Source organism: Sitophilus oryzae, unplaced genomic scaffold (assembly GCF_002938485.1).
Source record: "Sitophilus oryzae breed Bouriz unplaced genomic scaffold, Soryzae_2.0 scaffold_845_pilon_pilon, whole genome shotgun sequence".
NCBI classification, from domain to species: domain Eukaryota; kingdom Metazoa; phylum Arthropoda; class Insecta; order Coleoptera; family Curculionidae; genus Sitophilus; species Sitophilus oryzae.
In genome coordinates, this window is record NW_022147467.1 from 383,214 (window position 1) to 401,935 (window position 18,722).

Sequence of the window (18,722 nt, forward strand, 5' to 3'; positions counted from 1 at the left end):
TAAATAGAATATTATTCCGACATTCAATGGGAATTTCAAGTCTTCAAAATACTATTAAGGATGGTTGTCCCCTCAAAGTAAGATTTTCTTAGATATTTTCATTTTTATGATTTAGTGTTAGTAGATGATGACGTTACTTCAACATAGCTGTTAAATTAGCTCAACTTTAACAACTCGTTATCCTTTTGTGTCAGTTAAAACATAAATTCTCAGAAATTTGCCGAAAATGGAAACTTAACCTACATCAGAGAGAATTGGTATGATTCTATTAACTGATGACTGAAGTGTTCATTCGCCAATTAATAGAATACTTAAATGCTCCTGATTTATCCAGTGGACTTTTTTATGGGGATTTGTAAAAGACAGTGTTTACAAAACTCGCCCAACTACTGTCGACAACATGAGAGAAAGGATTGTGACTGCTTTTTGAAGTATACTACACATTTATTTGCATCTTAACATGAAAAGATCTTTTGAAAAAAGAATCATTCATCATAAAAATTAATATATGTAGGAACCCTTTTGTCTAAGGATCCTACTTTAATAAGCAGCCTTAATAGTATTTTGAATAGATATATAAATACTGAATATCCATAGACCTCCATTGAATATCGGAATAATATACACTGGGCATTCCATTTAAAATTAATAAGTAATAAATAATTAGGTTATATAAAGTTATAAATAATTGCATTTAAAAGTGACCAATGTTTAATATTAAATTTGTTTCACCCTGTATAGGTCTCTCATATGCTTCTTTAACGAAACTCACCTTTATTTTTATTTTTTTTTCTAGAATCCGAAAATCAATTGATATAAAGGGTGTTCCATTACAAAAACCACAACTTTGATACTTAAATTATTTAGGGGAAAACCCTGTAGAACTATATTTTTAAAAATGCTCTAAAATAACCCGTTTGTAGATTATTTCATATAATTTGATTTCAATATAAACTACCATTCTCCTTGGAGCCTCCGCGTCATATGAGAGGCGCCACCCTGTATACCCTTAAATAGACAATTTTAACAATTAAATAACAATACACTCGTATGGAAAGATGTCTCCCAGTCTTCCTGCCCCTGGAACTGGACACGCTGCAACAAACGAAAACATAAATACATTTTATATCAGGAAGTTCAAAAAACGAATAACTTTTAATTTGTTACTAACTGGCTCTTGACCTCTTAACGGTCGTATTTCAATTTGTTATCTTAGGAGGAAAGTAGAATAGATCAATTTGACGGTGGAAAATTACTTAATACTACGGCTAGTCCGTAGTATTGTTTATTTTAAATAACTTTGTTTTATGTTATTTTATTGAGACCAAATTGTATTCAGATATTATGTATAAGTACGTTATTGAACACTGTTAGTTTCATTTAATTTTTAGTGCCAGATGTTTGACATTTTGATAAGTTTTGGAAAAAACGTCCTTCACTAATTAATTTTTTTTTATTATTTAGTGATGTATACAGGATGCACCAAAAAGCCCGCAACAAATGCGATTTTTTGTTATAGAGTTGAAAAACATAAATGCGGAATATCTTCAATATATCCAATAACAAAAATAAAATAATCAATCACATATGTTAATGTCACGCGACAGTATGTTACTAAAATCTTTGCTAAAATCCTAATTTAATATGCTAAAAGTAGGGTTGAGTGAACTCCACCAAGAATAATATCTAATACAGTTTCGTTTCTTTATAGATCTGTAAAGAATCAAAAAATAAAATTTTTAAGATACCAAAAATCTATAAAGTTATTCACATGAAAAACTACTATTTTTTAAAAAAAAATAATCGAAGAACTGATACTTTTTCTCCCTGTAGATTTATGACACTTGACGAATGACTGTCAATATAAATATATGCATGTATTGTATGTGCCTTTGTACCTAAATACCATATAAAGGAAAAAATTGTGTCAGATCTTACTCTGAGGTCAGAGATGGGTTGGAAATGAAGTTCTTAAGATCGTTGTCATTTTGTAGATGAAATTTTATAGGGAATGTCATAGATCGTCATCTCCAAATATCCGAGCATTCCTCTCTACTGTTTTTTTTTTCAATCATGCGGTTGTAATGTATAATATATAGGTACATACACAGGGTGGTCCGAACTGTATTCCGGAAACTTCGGCAGCACATTCTGCAGATAAAAATAATTAAAAAAGTTCGTATAAATATATGTCCCTTAATAATCTAACCTAACCTAACTAAAAAACCTCGTAAATGCATATTTTTGTACTCAGTAGTTTTATACAGGTACGGACGAAAAGTTATTACTCTTCAAACCAGTTAAGAAATATGTAGGTGGCGCCCTCTACAAGTAGGAGTCATATTGACATCAAAATCAAATTTCTCGTGTCAAAAAACTTCCAGACACCAATTTTCATCCAAATATTGACGTTACTTCATAAATTATTTGGAAGAAATCTCGAAATAAAAATGAAACTTTTACACCCTGTATCTCCGAAACTAAACATTTTAGGACGTAAATTTTTTACTTATTATTATCTGCAGAATATGCTGCCGAAGTTTCCGGAATACAGTTCGGACCACCCTGTATATAAAAATAATATTTTAAACATTGCGGTATTTTGTCACTTGATTCTACGTTTTGCTCATATATAGAAGCTTTTTATAATATGCTGCCATGACCAGGGGAGGATCCAGAACTCCGGAGGGGGGGGGCTAGACACAAAACATTACTCAAGTTCATGCCCGAAGTCGTTTCTGACATACTAAATTAGTAGTATCGTATTAAGGCGCATTCTCATGTACGACTGAACTGTCTACATTCAAAATAAAATGATAAGACAACCAGAGTCATTTAATTTTGAAAGTATATTATTTTTCTGCCATTTTTTAGATGTCGAGGACAAGGTATAGTCTTTCCAACGACTCAGGGAAGATTTCGACAGACGGCATCAAAAAGATGAGAAAAACACCATTTATGTGTGAATAAAATGACACATACACAAACAACGGTCACTGTCATGTATACTCTCGTTGGACGGACTATAGACAGAATTTTACGTCAATGAAATAAAATAAATATCTTATTTCAGATAACATAAAGGAAGTGTTGAAATAGATGGCTTATTTTAACCATTGTCACGATTCAAATGTTATTTATATATCTTCACAGTCGTTTGTTATTTTTGTTCCAATTTTTTTCTTTATATGAGTATGTTTGCGTAAAGATCACGCGAAAGGTTATCATCCGTCTAAGTTGTTTGAATTACTTTTTTAATTCAATGGAAGGATGCGGTTATGCGCTTCCTTCCATTGATTGTGTTTTGGTGAATTAGTGTTTTATTTTACTATAAATGAATAAATTTATATACCTCTGTTGCATCTCATGCCGAAGAAGCCGGTACCTTCACACCGACATTTGTACCCTGGTTGTTGTGAAATCTGTATGCAGGTACCGCCGTGTAAACAGGGGTTGCTGACTTTACAAATATCTTTCTTTTTACCTGAAATACACCAATATAGATAATTAGCATCGTAGTTTAAACCAAGATTTTTTTACATAAAAACATTTGAAACAACAGTTGAGGGTTGGAACCTTTGGTGTTATACAGCAAAATAAAAACACTAAATCACCACAATACACCAAAACACTTTTACGCTGGACGCGCGTTTCGCTAACCATGTTAGCATCATCAGCAGATGATTATAAACTAAAGTACAATCTACAAGTTGAGCGTTTATATACTCGCCCAGTGGGCGTGGCAAAATCTAGCCAAACTAGCCCACTGAGCGTAACAGCACAAAATATACACCATACAGAAGCGACAAAGAGATTTGCTTCAAAATTTTTAGGAGGGGGTAATGCTGGTTAACTGTCAAACGTGACGTCAAAGAATTATACACCAAAAAAAAATTCACGACCGCAGGTATAATTATTTCTAGATATTATGCATAAAAGACTAAAAAATATATTTCATAATTATTTATTTATTTTTAATTCTAAATAAAAATACTGATTTAAATCCCTCTAGTTTTTAAAAATGAAATAAACCTGCCTTTCATCATTTTCTATTAAAATCTAACAATTTTCTTTCAGTGTGAAACGCTGTTCAAGGCGCACGGATGTCAAACGTAACGTCACGCAATTAGTTCCCATTTGACCAATGCTATTCAAAGCTCTTTGTCGCTTCTGTATGGTGTATATTCTGTGGTAACAGTTAGATTTCCGCCACTAGAGTAGTAGGAACAAAGAACTTGAAGGAATTGGACCGTTGTCTCTGTTCATACTATCTTTACATTTGTTAATTCTGATGCTTTCATATGCATCTAATTGCCTGTAATTTGAGACTTGTTTAATTAATTTTAAATTATTAAGATCTATACAATGTTCTTTATCAACAATATGTTCGGCAACGCAAGATTTATCCGGTCTACCATATCTTATCTGAGCTAAATGTTCTTTAAATCTAGTTAATATTGATCTTCTAGTTTGCCCAACATATTTCTGATTACAATCTTTACAAGAAATTTCATAAATACCCGACCTTTCCAGTGGAGGTGTTTTATCCTTTGGATTACCTAATAATTGTTTATATAACACAAGTTTATAATTGACATTCTTAAAAATTCCTTTTAGACCACGGGATAACTCTCTATCAAACGGTATCGAAAAATATTTAGACGTATCTTTCTCCACTTGAAAAGTCGAATTTTCAGAAATCATTAACCTATACTTACGTTTTCTAATTAATTTATCAACTAGTGAAGGAGAATATCCATTACACTCAGCTACATTACTAATGTAATCTCTTTCTATTTCATATCTTTCGTTGGAAAGTGGGAAACTAAGAAATTTAAACTAGCCATTTTATGTTCAACACTATGATGTGATTCATTAGGAATATATCTGCGTGTGGTCGTATTTTTCCTATAGATATCAATTGTTTTGGTGTATTGTGGTGATTTAGTGTTTTTATTTTGCTACATAAAAACAACAGATACTTTCTTTAATTATGTTATTTTTTAAATATAAAATAAAGTATTTTTTCCATGGCTTATTTAAAACGAAGACTAAAAACTCAGAAAGTCAATAATTTATTGCTGACAAACCCCATATAGCACGTCCAAATGAAATTACGTTTCTACAAGGGAGACACATGAGAAACAACATATGTTAAAGTGAACCTAAGTGTTCATCTAGTTCTAACATATACATATGAGATACACGCAGGTTTATATTGATAGAATTGTGTGATACAGTGTTTACTAGTTGTATACCGTATGCACTCAAGATTCTAAAGAGTTTTTGTAACGTAACAAATAATTATTAAAATGATGAAATCTGACGTCGGTATATGAGACATACAATGTATAAGTCATATGTATGTGTGATACTTCGTATCATAGTTGTGCCTATAGTACACACACCTTGTAAAAACGTGACGTATACACATAATATAAATATCTATATAGACACTTTGTAATAGTGTACTGTTGTGTCTACATTCTAGCATGAAATGAAGGTGTGCGCATGCGCGGATAGCCTCAGCGTAGATACACCGACCAAGTGTATCTTATGTGTCCCTCTCCTTTCTCCTTTCTAGGAGTGGTATGTGTTAGCAGCCATTATTGTTTTATCATTCGAAAGCTCTATATATATGTTCTGTTTGTGTGTAGTTTAAAAGAGATTTTACGGTAAGTACAAGTTTTTAATTACCTTGTTACACCTTCCTAAGAGTATTATTAATATTATAGCAGCGACTCTTCCCTTACTCGATACCCAATTTACCAAATTTTGACTCCAATGAATGAAAACTCCAAATATTCTCGTATAATGATAAAGAGGTTAGCTGAGTTAGCTCTGCAATATATTTTTTTTTAATTTGGAAATAATAAAAATCTAAATGGACCAGAGAAAGAAAGATTTAAACACTTCAAAGAACTTCTTACACTGATATTCGGTAAGTTATTGAATGGATCGATATACAGATATGTTTAATATTCAATAATCAGTTTCATATAAAATTTAAGGGTGAGATTGTTAATCTGGAAATAAAATACACCAAAGTCCAACAGAGTGCTCGATGAATGAGTATGCTAACAAACCAACTGCTTGGAAGGAAAAGAGGAGAAAAAATTACTACTTAAACGAGGTCCACCAAATCGTGGCGATATACCAGTGTTTACCATTTTAGTATGTTGTTATACTGTATAGGTACTTATATTTTTAATACATTTTGATACAAATTCTGTTGTTTTAAAGTGTTTTCTTACTTCTGGTTTCTGCAGTGTAAATAATAATTATTATTGTGTTATTTGCGCTATTGCGTTCCATGATATAAAGAAATATAAGAATTTTATTTTTTAACCACTTAATCCATTTTATGGAAGAAAAATGGTACATTTAATACAAAACAAAAATGGAACAATTTTAAGGCTACTTCTCTTGAACTTACGATTGAGATACTTTTGGAAAATACAAAGTTTTGCATTCCTAATTTTCGTTCTAAAAAGATATAATTGGTATTATTGAATAAATATTTCTTAAAAAGAACGAAAAGTTAGGCATCAAAACTTGTATTATTTCCTAAATTCGTTCATAAGATGTAGTTTTATCTAGCACAAGATGTATATACGAAGCAAAATACATACGTATACACGCGGTAGTCACAACTGCAATGTGTAAACATAGTTTAAACGTAATACACAAGCACTGTGTATCCTACGGCACACTGTGTATCCCTTACTTTGTGTATACGTAAATGCTATACTGTGGCTACATTGTGAGGCGGACGTTTAACCTTTGTGCATACGTGTTGAACTACAATGTGTAAACGTAGCATATTTACATCGGGGGAATTGTGTCACCCTGTGTCTACATCTAATAATGTAAACACATCGTAAATGTGATTTGATATGCTGTATGGGACTGCAGGCAAATAAAGACTTTATAGCATAATTAAATATGCATTAGTTGATGACCTTTAAATAGCAAAAGGATTCGTTGATTAAATTGTAATTTTGGGTTTTGCTGGAAACTACACAGAATTACCTAAAATTAAGTTTGTGCTTAATATATAAATTACTGATTTTGAATTCATATAATCAGGGGTGCTAGAGATATAAACTCTAGAAATCTACATACTCATACCTATAGTTTATAACCTGTGCAACGTGTCAGGGAAGATTTCGGCAGACGACATCCAAAAAATGACAGAAAATACAATATACCTGCGAATTAAAATGACAAACAGTGTTCTATGAATTTAAGAGTACATTGCTATTTCCTATATTTTTTAGAGGTGGTGTGTCGAAATTATATATTCTCTCACTAGAAAAACTATATATTTTCTACATTAAAGGTAGTAAATATTATGACCAAGTAAAACATTGCAATGAGGTACAACTTCGAATTATCTTTAAATGAAAAGTAGTATTGTTTAAAATATTTAACAAATTCAGAGTCAAGAATTATACAGGGTTGTTCACCACACACGACACGGAGTATTGTAGTTAAACGATTAGATTTTTACAAATTGTAAGTTTTGGGTTCGTTGAAGGACTATTAGAGCTACAATTTAAAAATATTTTTACAAGATACAGGGTGTCCCAAATAACTAAAAAATATCAAAGTTGTATTTTTTTAAATGGAATACCCTGTATATTATTGCATTTTTAGTTTCTACGATTAAAATAAAGGTAAATTTGATTAAGGTTTATTACACTTAAACCTTACCGTTTTTGAAATATTTTGTAAAATTGCAGTATAAATTTTAAGGCTTCATTTCTCCGAGGGTATCAAAGTTTTTAGTACTAAATATTTACTGAAGTTTATTTATTGATCAGTTATTGTGTTACAATAATAAAAATTATACTCCCTTATACAGAGTGTCTAAACATTTATTTTAAATAATTACTAGCTTTAAACGGCAATAACTTGTTTAATTTAAATGGAATACCCTGTATATTTTATGGGAATCAGATGCACAATTTAATTGTCTATCAAATTGTATCATACCACTTTTTAGTTATCCCTTCAAGTTTTCGTAGAAAATGCATTTTCTTATAATTTAGACCTCATTTATCAATATACCCATGGAATATTGACATTTTAGATTGTTTTTAAAACAACAAATGTACAAAATGTACAAGCTAGTAATATTATCGTTTTAGTTAAAACGATGATATTATTAGCCCATTTGTTTGCAAAAAAAACTATTTAAATCTTTATAAAAGAGTATACCATTAATTAAATATACCACCAGTATTTCCGCCCAAATACTAATTAATTACATACTTAATTGTGTTCGTTAATAAATTATTCTAAATAAATGTGGATTTGAATCAGAAATCAATATAATAATAAGTTATGAAAATGAACGTCTCTGTTATAAATAAGCATTTGTCAAAAAATGAAATATCATTTTTAAGGTGTTAGTTTTTTTACCACACTGTCTAATACACATAAATAATTCAGTTTTTTAGTATTTGGAGCAATTATTATTAATCAACGCAAATAGCCAATTAATGTAGTTTGAATACTGGAATCATATTAATTGGTCCTCTTTAACAAATATTTAAACAGTTTTTTTTAATTTTTTAATGAAATAAACGAACTATATTGACAATATTAGTGTCTGTACTCTGTAAAAATTTGGTACATCTTTAAAAATAATCTAAAATGTCAATATTCCATGGGTATATTTGATAAATGAGTTCTAAATTACAAGAAAATGCATTTTCTACGGAAGCTTGAAGAGATGGTGTAATACAGTCTGATAGACAATTAAATTGTGCATCTGATTCTCATAAAATATACAGGGTGTTCCATTTAAATTAAACAAGTTATTGCCGTTAATAATTATTTAAAATAAATATTTAGACACTCTGTATAAGGTAGTAACATTTTTATTATTGCAACACAATAACTGATCAATAAATAAACTTCAGTAAATATTTAGTATTAAAAACTTTGATACTCTCGGAGAAATGAAGCCTTAAAATTTATACTGCAATTTCACAAAATTGAAAATATTTCAAAAACGGTAAGGTTTAAGTGTAATAAACCTTAATCAAATTTACCTTTATTTTAATCGTAGAAACTAAAAATGTAATAATATACAGGGTGTTCCATTTAAAAAAATTCAACTTTGATATTTTTTATTTATTTGGGACACTCTGTAACTTGTAAAAATATGTTTAAATTGTAGCTCTAATAGTCCTTCAACGAACCCAAAACGTACAATTTGTAAAAATCTAATCGTTTAGCTACAATATTCCGTGTCGTATGTGGTGAACAATCCTGTATGAATAAATTTAACACAGAATTTATATTGTTACACAAAATTAAGTCAGAATTTTTAATGAAAACCCCGAATTGAGTTTTTTATTTAAAAAAAAAAGTTAAATATTTTATTTTGTTCCATTTGTAATATGTTATAACATTTTTATTTTTCGAGATGTCACAGTTTACTGGTTTAACTAGATGTTTTAAATGGGACACCTAGTATATTAATAGATTTAAATTGATTTAAATTGATTTAAATTTCATTAAATTTTATCAAAATTCAATAGAATACGCATTTATTTATGTTAATATAATTAGCTCAGTTATTTTTTTATTTGTTATTTCCAGGTTAGCCATTTAAACATATGATTAATTTTATATGATATATCGGGTGCATCTCAAAAGTGGCTCACCCCTATAACTTTTTTTATTTTTTTTTGGTCACTTCCTGTTTCACCACGCAAATAAATGCAACTTTTGATTGTTAAATAGTACTCTCGGTATATTTCTACTTTATTCGGTAGAAAATGACACTCTGAATAGAATGACATATCATATGTAAACTTTTGACATTTTCGCATCATATGGTTTATTTGAAATTGTAACATGCGGTTCATAACGACAATTTGACTCGAAATACCAAGTGTGTGGTACCAAATTATTCGTAAAAAATGCCTTTTTCAAATATACTAATGAGCCACCCTTGTTCCATTTGCAAAAATTGAGATATGATTAAAAATACGATTTGGACATCTTTTAATCGGCCAGGACAAGACACGAAAAACATTAGACGATCAAATCTATTTTTTCAAGGCTCCTTGATTAAAAATTAGTGTTTTAACACAACCATGGCACTCTAGATTGAAATTTAAAATCCGATTTTTTTAGGTGAAAATGTCAAAAATTGACATATAATATGTCATTCTGTTCAGAATGTCATCTTCTGTCGAATAAAAATAAAAATATACCGAGGGTGTCATTTAAAAACCGAAAGTTGTAGTCATTTCTGGCAAAACAGGAAGTGACCAAAAACAATTGAATACATCAATCAATCCTAATTTATGTCATATACCTACTAACATACCAAATCTCGTTTTTATCTGAAAAAATAAAAAAGTTATAGGTGAGCCACTTTTGAGACGCACCTTGTTATATATTTGTGAATCAGAAAAAAACATAGAATACAATTCCAATATACAAGGTGTCCCATTTAAACAAATATAATTTATATCTACCAATAACTGTGATATTTGACAGAGTCTGGCATTTTTGGTAATACCACATATTACATTTGGTATATAATGTATAAACAAGAGTAATTCGTAATAAAACTTGACTAAAAAGCCTTTTGAAATTTGATTTTTAAAGAATGTTGTACCCCCAAAAATAAAAAAAATGTATAGCCGGTTAAAAGTGGGACAAAATAAAAAAAAACTATCATTGTACATGCTGCTTCCAAATTATGCATGCCGGTAAATTACCTAATAATGCCGCTTGGCATTCTTGTATCGTGTCATATCTGTAATCGGAGATGCAACCATATCCGCAAGTGCACTTCAGATCCTCTATTAAGCACCCTTTCTTCGTCTGACTCGGATCGCAACTTAAACATAGTTTGAAACCTGCAACAGGGCAAAATATAAACTTGCATTTTTCCCCTTCTAACTGTATCGAACTGACCGAAAACTAAAAGAACAATTGCCAGTAAATTATGCACATGCATTATTCTTGTTAGGAAATTTGCACGAAATGAGGTGGAAACGCTTCGTTCAATCGCCGGGAAAAAACGTCTAATTGCATTTATTTTTGTACCACACTGCTGGCGGCCGAGAGTGTACTATTTAAATCATTTTATTTGAGTGTTATTCTACACTTACATGCCTTACATTATTTCTTCGAGTAACAGACAGTGGTGTGCCGTTATTTTAAATTCCACTGTTTTGATTTTATTTCGTTCAAAAAGATCCTAATTATATTGCTTGATATTTACTTTTTGTTTATGATATATTATTGGTGTTTGTTTTATCTTTTCAAATTATTTTTGTTAAAAAAATTGCTTTATCCAATAATAATATACCGTGTGGAAACAAAATAGTTGCATGAACTGTCATTTGATCGTCCTTCTATCGCTTTAATTTAAGTAACGTCAAAATTTGGATAAAATTTGGTGTCTGGGAGTTTTTTAACATGATAAATTTGATTTTGACGTCAATATGACTCCTACATGAAGAGGGCGCCACCTACATATTTTTAACATGTTTGGAGAGTAGTAACTTTTCGTCTGTACCTGTATAAAACTACTGAGTAAAAAAATATACATTCACGATGTTTTTACGTAAAAAAGGTCTCTTTCTCTATCTATATTGGAACATTTCAGGTAAAAAGAAAGATATTTGTAAAGTCAGCAACCCCCGTTTACACGGCGGTACCTGCATACAGATTTCACAACAACCAGGTTACAAATGTCGGTGTGAAGGTACCAGCTATTCGGCATGAGATGCAACAGAGGTAATTATAAATCTATTCATTTATAGCAAAATAACTAATCACTTATTCACCAAAACACTTTACGGTTAACACTGGAAGTACATTTTAATGGTTCTTGAAGTATTCTGAATCGTAATTATCAATACCTGTCATCGCTGACATAAACATGCAGTTGACTGAATAGTTATTAGACTGAAATCATAAATTTGAAATGTTTTTGTGCCACAAGTTCAACAGAAATTGTTTTATCATCATTTTTTCGCAGAAAAATTTATGATTAATTAAAAAAATAAAGATTTCCCAAATTTATTATTTCAGTCAACTACCTATCTACTCAACATATTTATTTTTTGTCACTAATGACATGCATTGACTATTTCCATTCTAAATATCTTCAGAACGGTTGGTGTAATTATCTTGAGAACGAATTTTTTATGTAAAAAGTAACGGAAATGTATATTTTTTCACTCAGTAGTTTTATACAGGTTCGGACGAAAAGTTATAACTCTTCAAAACAGTTAAAACACATGTAGGTGACACGTGACACCCCCTACAAATAGGAGGCATATTGACATCAAAATCAAATTTCTCCCAACTCCCAAACACCAATGTTTATCCACATATTGACGTTGCTTCAGAAATTATTTGGAAAAATCGGAATAAAAATGAAACTTCTAGACCCTGTATCTCCGAAACTAAGTTTGAAAATAGATGGAGAATATCTTAACCATCTAAGATTCGCTGATGACATAGTCCTAATTGCCAATAGTTCTGAAGAACTACAAGCACAAATTAACGAACTAAATACAGCCAGCAATAAAGTAGGTCTCAAACGTCTCAAAGTAGACAGAAAATACATTCTACTGTAACCACCGTAATAACAAGGCCGGACAGCTGTGACGTAAAAATCTCGTGACGTCACCAACTGGAGGCGCAACTTTATTTAGCAGCGTTGATAATTACGCGATAAAAGTTCAAATTGTGGATCTTTTTTCACTCACCAGATAGGCCAGAAGTTTTAAACTGTCTTTTTACGAGTTTTTAAAAATATTATAGTATATAAAAATAGTTTTAATAGAATACGGAAAAAATCATACCAGTCAATAAATGTTTATCTCTCACTTTTTATCAATCAAATTTAATAAAGGAATATTTTAAGTTCACAATAGTGTATAATATGAGAAAAAAACAATAAAAAAATAGATGTTTTTTATAGTATATATTATGCATTTTATCGATATTTTACGCTTCCTGTGGACAATTCTCTGAAATGGGACATACATATCGAAGCTTTGTCGAAAAAATTGAGCTCTGCCTGTTTTGCATTAACGTCTGTTTCTAAGGAGCTTAACTTGTCAGTGCCTAGAACTGTTTATTATGCACTTTTTGAGTCGCACCTCAGGTATGCCCTTCCATTCTGGGGTGCGTGTTGTGCGACTCAATTTGACCGTATTTTCAGGCTCCAGAAGAGAGATGTTCGATATTCACTGGGACTAAACAGCAGAACTCATTGCCGGGACTTTTTTAAAAAATTAAAAATATTGACTCTTCCTTCCTTATTTATATTTGAATCCGTTTGCCTAATACGTAAACATGTATCAGCTTCTCAAGAAAGGCCATCTCACACTTATCCACTCAGGAACGCGGAGCAAGATCTTTATCTACCTACCCCACGCTCAGAGTTAGTTAAAAGTTCAATATTATACAACTCGAAAAAAATGCACAATCACCTGCCATTTGAAATCAGATCCATAACATCATTTTTTTCATTTCGCAAAGCATTGAACTCTTATTTACTACACAAGGCTTTCTACGCCGTAAATGAATTATATTTTGAAAATCAAATTTGATCTTGTAAACACTGGTCTAATGTTTGCTATTGCTATATTTACTAATGCCATCGAAATGAATTTATTTAGAGGTCATTGATATTTTACTATAAACTAGCTAAATATTTTTGAATATTATTTTTATTTTTGTTCTTTGACATTATAAACATTTATAAATGTTTATTTTAACAATAAGACTGACAATATTATTTGTATAATGTTTTGTATTATCTTTTGTTTGTTTGTTTGTGTACCTTGTTTTTTTACTTTGTTTGTTAGTTTACCTTTGTCTACAAATTGAAAAATTTTTTGACAATAAAGGCATTTATTTATTTATTTATATTTATATTCCTAGACTGGGGCGACGGTGCCGCGCGGCGGCGCCTGTCGTAGCACGTAGCGGAGTGGTATTGCCGCAGTTGAAAGTCATCGATTTATCGGTAGGTGTGCGGACGTGATAAGTGGTAATTATAATCGATAATAGAAGGGTGAAAAAAGTTATGAATCTGTAAAAAGGGGTGTTTAAACTATAAAGTGGTTATAAGTGTATGCAATTATACAATTTAAAAAATATAATGCCTTGGGTTTCCAAAAGATGAAATTACTAATATAGTTTTATTTGAATATATAATTTTTAACAAAGTTTTGCAAAGCCATGTTTCTCAAAATTCACAATAAAAACATATTTTTATCAAAAATTGGATTACATTAAAAGTAATAACACCATTATTAAAATTTCCGCAATGTACTATTTATAAGTCATAAATTCTATTAGAAATACACGTCTGAAAAACTACTGTTGTTAAAAAATAATGATAGACTTGGAAAAGGAAATAAAAGAAACTTAGACACACTTACAGCATAAATAAATACAATGACGATGGATAATATGAGATGAGATATCAATCTGATGTTTTTTAAATTTTATGTTTAGTTATTATTTATTAAAAATTCGGTGCAATTAAAGTTTATATCCATTATATATAGGGAAATTGGAACAATTTCCGTTGCACGTCATCGCAATGACACCATGCGTCGTCTTATGGAGTTTGTTGGTGGTCGTATTATGATGTGCAACGGAAGTTATTTTAATTTCCCTATACGTATAAAGTGTATCAAATGCAATCAAAGTTTAGGCCTCCAGTTGATGACGTCACGAATAAGCTGTCCGGCCTTGTTATTACGGTGGTTACGATTCTACTAAATAACAAAAAACTGGAAATAGTAGAAAATCTGTGTTTTAATAAAATATTATTTCGAACTCTCAAATTTATTTTAAATTAATTGGATTTTAGCAATAAAAAAAACGACGGCTTCTACAACAATGTCATTGTCACCCATCATTATAGGTAGAAACAATATGTATTTAAAATAATATTCATGTAATAAAATGGATGTTCCACCCCTGGATGTTGATGATAGTGCACTGCGTTCTCTCATTGCTGTTGATAAGAAAGATCGTTGGCCTCTTTCTGAAATTACGAGCACAGCTGCTGATAACAGATATATACATGCAGAAGCTTTGGGCTATAAACTAAGACAAGCGAGAGATTTACAACGGGCGATTATAGGGCTCCCGTTGATGGTTATTTATAATATCTGTTGTGGGTAAAGAGGACGGCGCTACGGAGCAACAGGAACATGTGATGTGGCATCGTTTTTATCCACAAGTAGTCACGAGTTGGATGAATTAATTAGAACCTCGCTTAGTAGTGGAGTGCTTTAAGCCCTTATGGGATACATACAAACCTCGGAATTCATTTACTGTGAACGAATTTTTATAAAACTTCTTGCATTGTATTTTTAATAAGATATACAGGGTGGCCCATCGAAAACGTTCCGCAAGGCATAACGGCCAGGGTAATTTTTTTTCAGAAAATCCAAAAACACGTCAATTTTGTTTGTGAGGGGGACAACTTTTGCCCCAAAAATTATTGCAAAATCTTCAACCCTCTAAGCGGGGGTGTCATCCCCCAATTTTTTTCAAATGGGAAGGGGGGTCAAGTGGTACCGCAATGAAAAGGGTTTTCTATTCTCTATATATAGTACCTATCTCGGGAAAGTTCCCGCTTCGTTTTTGAAAATCGGTAGAGTCATTGAGAAAATATGAAGGATTGAAATTTGAAAAGTTTATTTAAACATTTACCAGAACAAATGATAAGGATAAATTCTTCGACCAATTTGCTGTTTTTTCTTATTATTTCTAGATGTTTACGCATTTTATCACTTGCCACAAGGTTGAACGATCAGGTGTGGTAGTCGCTAGATAGCTGTTCTGTGACTTATGCGTTGAAGTTCTTCTCAATATCGTTAAACTTTTTAACAATTATGGTGTACTCACTTGCAGAAAAAGTGGAAATAATCGACCTTTATTTTAAAAATACTGAATGTGGCAATCGGGTTGCGCAGATATTCAATGAACGCCATCCTGACAAACACATTTATGGCAAAATGGTTCGCGAGTTAGTAGCAAAATTTCGCGAAACTCTGGTTCCGTTATGAATAAAAAGAGGCAGAGGGAAAATCCTGTAGTAAATGAAGCTATGGAGGTATTCGTATTGGGCCAAGTTGCCATGGATAGTACGCTGAGTACAAGAAAATTAGCCAATGAGCAGGGGCGCAACTAGACATACTTTTAGGGGGGCTCAAGTCTTTTGGGGGGGCTTAGGTCACTATAAGATAAGATTCATGTGAAGTTAAAACCAATTTTATAGGACACGCTCTGGTCATCTGGGTGGGCTAAGCCCCCCTGCCCCCCCCCCTAGTTGCGCCTCTACCAATGAGACCGGCCTGAATCGTACAAGTGTCCAAAGGATATTAAAAAAAACCGTTCCACAAAAATAAGTTCCACCCGTACAAAATTCAGTTGGTACAAGAACTCAACGAAGACGATTTTGATCGTCGCTTGCAATTTTGTGATACTATGAGTAAACGAGTGGCGAATGATAACACAGGCCGACATGATTTTTGTAACACGAGTCAGTTGCAGAATTTCTTCATAAAAATATGCTTCTAATAACAGAAAAAATACTCCTGAAGCTCCTACACGTACCACTTTTCAGTTGCCTAATTACGCCTCTTTTTTGCAGGTAGTCAATTTTATAGATGTCAGGTATTAAGTCTAGGTAGATTCGTTTACATACAGGTAAATTTTATGATGGGATGATTGAAAGGGACGCATTTTGTGCACTATAATATATTGTGAAAAACATAAGAGAGTTCAGTTTTCAGTTGATTTTCGACGTGAGTTGTTCTATGCGTGTAGATAAATAGTACGAAAATGTCAAGTCAAACGCGCCGCAGTTGTAAAGTGTCTCCTGATCGATTTTGTTACATTTGTGGAGAATTTATGGTGCAATCACAAGCCAGACCATTTTCTGAAAATGTGAAGAAAGCCTACTTCAAGTATTTTGGAGTTTTGGTTGGAGATCAAGACAAGCAGTGGGCTCCTCATGTGTGCTGCGTTACTTGTAGCGTGTCGCTTGTGCAGTGGATGAAAGGGAAGAGGAAAAAAATGCCATTTGCGGTTCCAATGGTATGGCGAGAACCAACTAACCATTTTGACGATTGCTATTTTTGCCTGACGAAAACTGAAGGTTTTTCCAAAAAACAAAAGCACAAGATCGAGTATCCCAATTTGCCGTCTGCCATACGACCTGTTCTTCATGGTGCAGATCTCCCAGTGCCGATCGCGCCCTTAGACTGGCAAGGTATTGTTTTGGAAGATAAGGAAGATATTGAATCAAACAGCTCTGGAGACCAGTGTACTGATCCTACCTTTACCCCAGAGGGCGGTTCCGACAAGCCACATTTGATTGTTCAAAGCGAGTTGAATGACTTAGTGCGTGACTTGGGGTTATCAAAGCAGCAGTCAGAACTTCTTGGATCCCGGCTTAAGGAATGGAATCTGTTAGCCAATGAAACAAAAATCACCACTTTTAGAAAAAGAAATGCTCCGTTCTCTGCATTCTACAGTATGGAGGATTCGTTGTGTGCATGTACTGATATCGATGGCTTAATGCAGGAACTTTCTATAGAACATTCTCCCTGTGAGTGGCGCTTATTCATAGATTCGTCGAAATATAGCCTAAAAGCTGTGTTATTGCATAACGGAAATTTAAAACCCTCTATACCAGTTGCCCATTCAGTGACAATGAAGGAAACTTATGAAAATATGCGCATGCTTTTAGATAGAATCAACTACAACAGGTATAAATGGCAGATATGTGGGGACTTGAAAGTTATAGGAATTTTAGTGGGACTTCAGGGAGGATTTACAAAATATTGCTGTTTTCTTTGTTTGTGGGACAGTCGTGCAGTAAATCATCATTATGTACAGAAAATTTGGCCAGAAAGAAGTGAATTTCAACCGGGTTCCCAAAATGTCAAGTATATCCCTCTTGTAGACCCCAAAGACGTCCTCCTGCCTCCTCTTCATATCAAACTTGGCCTCATGAAAAACTTCGTGAAAGCTATGAATAAAGAAGGTGATGGATTTAAATACCTAAGGCAAGTCTTTCCCCAGTTGAGTGATGCCAAATTGAAAGAGGGTATTTTTATTGGACCACAAATCAGGAAATTGTTGGACGACACAAATTTCACAGACACGCTTACCAGGCAGGAACTCAGAGCATGGACCTCATTTGTTAGTGTAGTGAGGGGATTTTTGGGAAACAATAAGGATGCGAACTACGAACAATTGGTTAATGAGCTTTTAGATGCTTATAAATCGCTTGGTGCCCGAATGTCTTTAAAAATTCACTTTCTCCATTCTCATTTGTCATTTTTCCCTGAAAATATGGGTGCTGTCAGTGATGAGCAAGGTGAGAGATTCCATCAAGACATAAGGACAATGGAAATTCGTTATCAAGGACGATGGGATCCAGCCATGATGGGTGATTACTGTTGGTTTTTGAAGAGAGAAGACGCGGTCCCTCATAAAAGGAAAAAGTAAAAGTTTTTGTTTATGTTTTGATCTCGTTTCGATTGTTTTTGTACTTTTTAGGTATAAGTAATGTTTGAGGAGTGTAAACTATAAAATATAATCGGTATATAGGCTTAAGAAGTTCTTAAATCATGTTTTGAATAGCTATCTTAATATATTGAATATTGTAATATTGAATGATGTTTTATTAATGT

General features: G+C 32.2%; 1 protein-coding gene across 1 annotated transcript; it reads right to left on the minus strand.

Moving 5' to 3' along the window:
• Positions 1 to 737: 737 nt before the first annotated feature.
• Positions 738 to 11,091, minus strand: LOC115889734 (protein crumbs-like). The gene is made up of 4 exons (XM_030909799.1): positions 10,948 to 11,091; positions 10,749 to 10,889; positions 3,353 to 3,484; positions 738 to 1,095 (listed from the first exon to the last, which is right to left on the minus strand). Exons 1-4 carry the CDS (start codon positions 10,988 to 10,990, stop codon positions 1,031 to 1,033), a joined length of 381 nt encoding a protein of 126 aa, XP_030765659.1. The 5' UTR covers positions 10,991 to 11,091; the 3' UTR covers positions 738 to 1,030.
• Between the last annotated feature and the right edge of the window lie 7,631 nt (positions 11,092 to 18,722).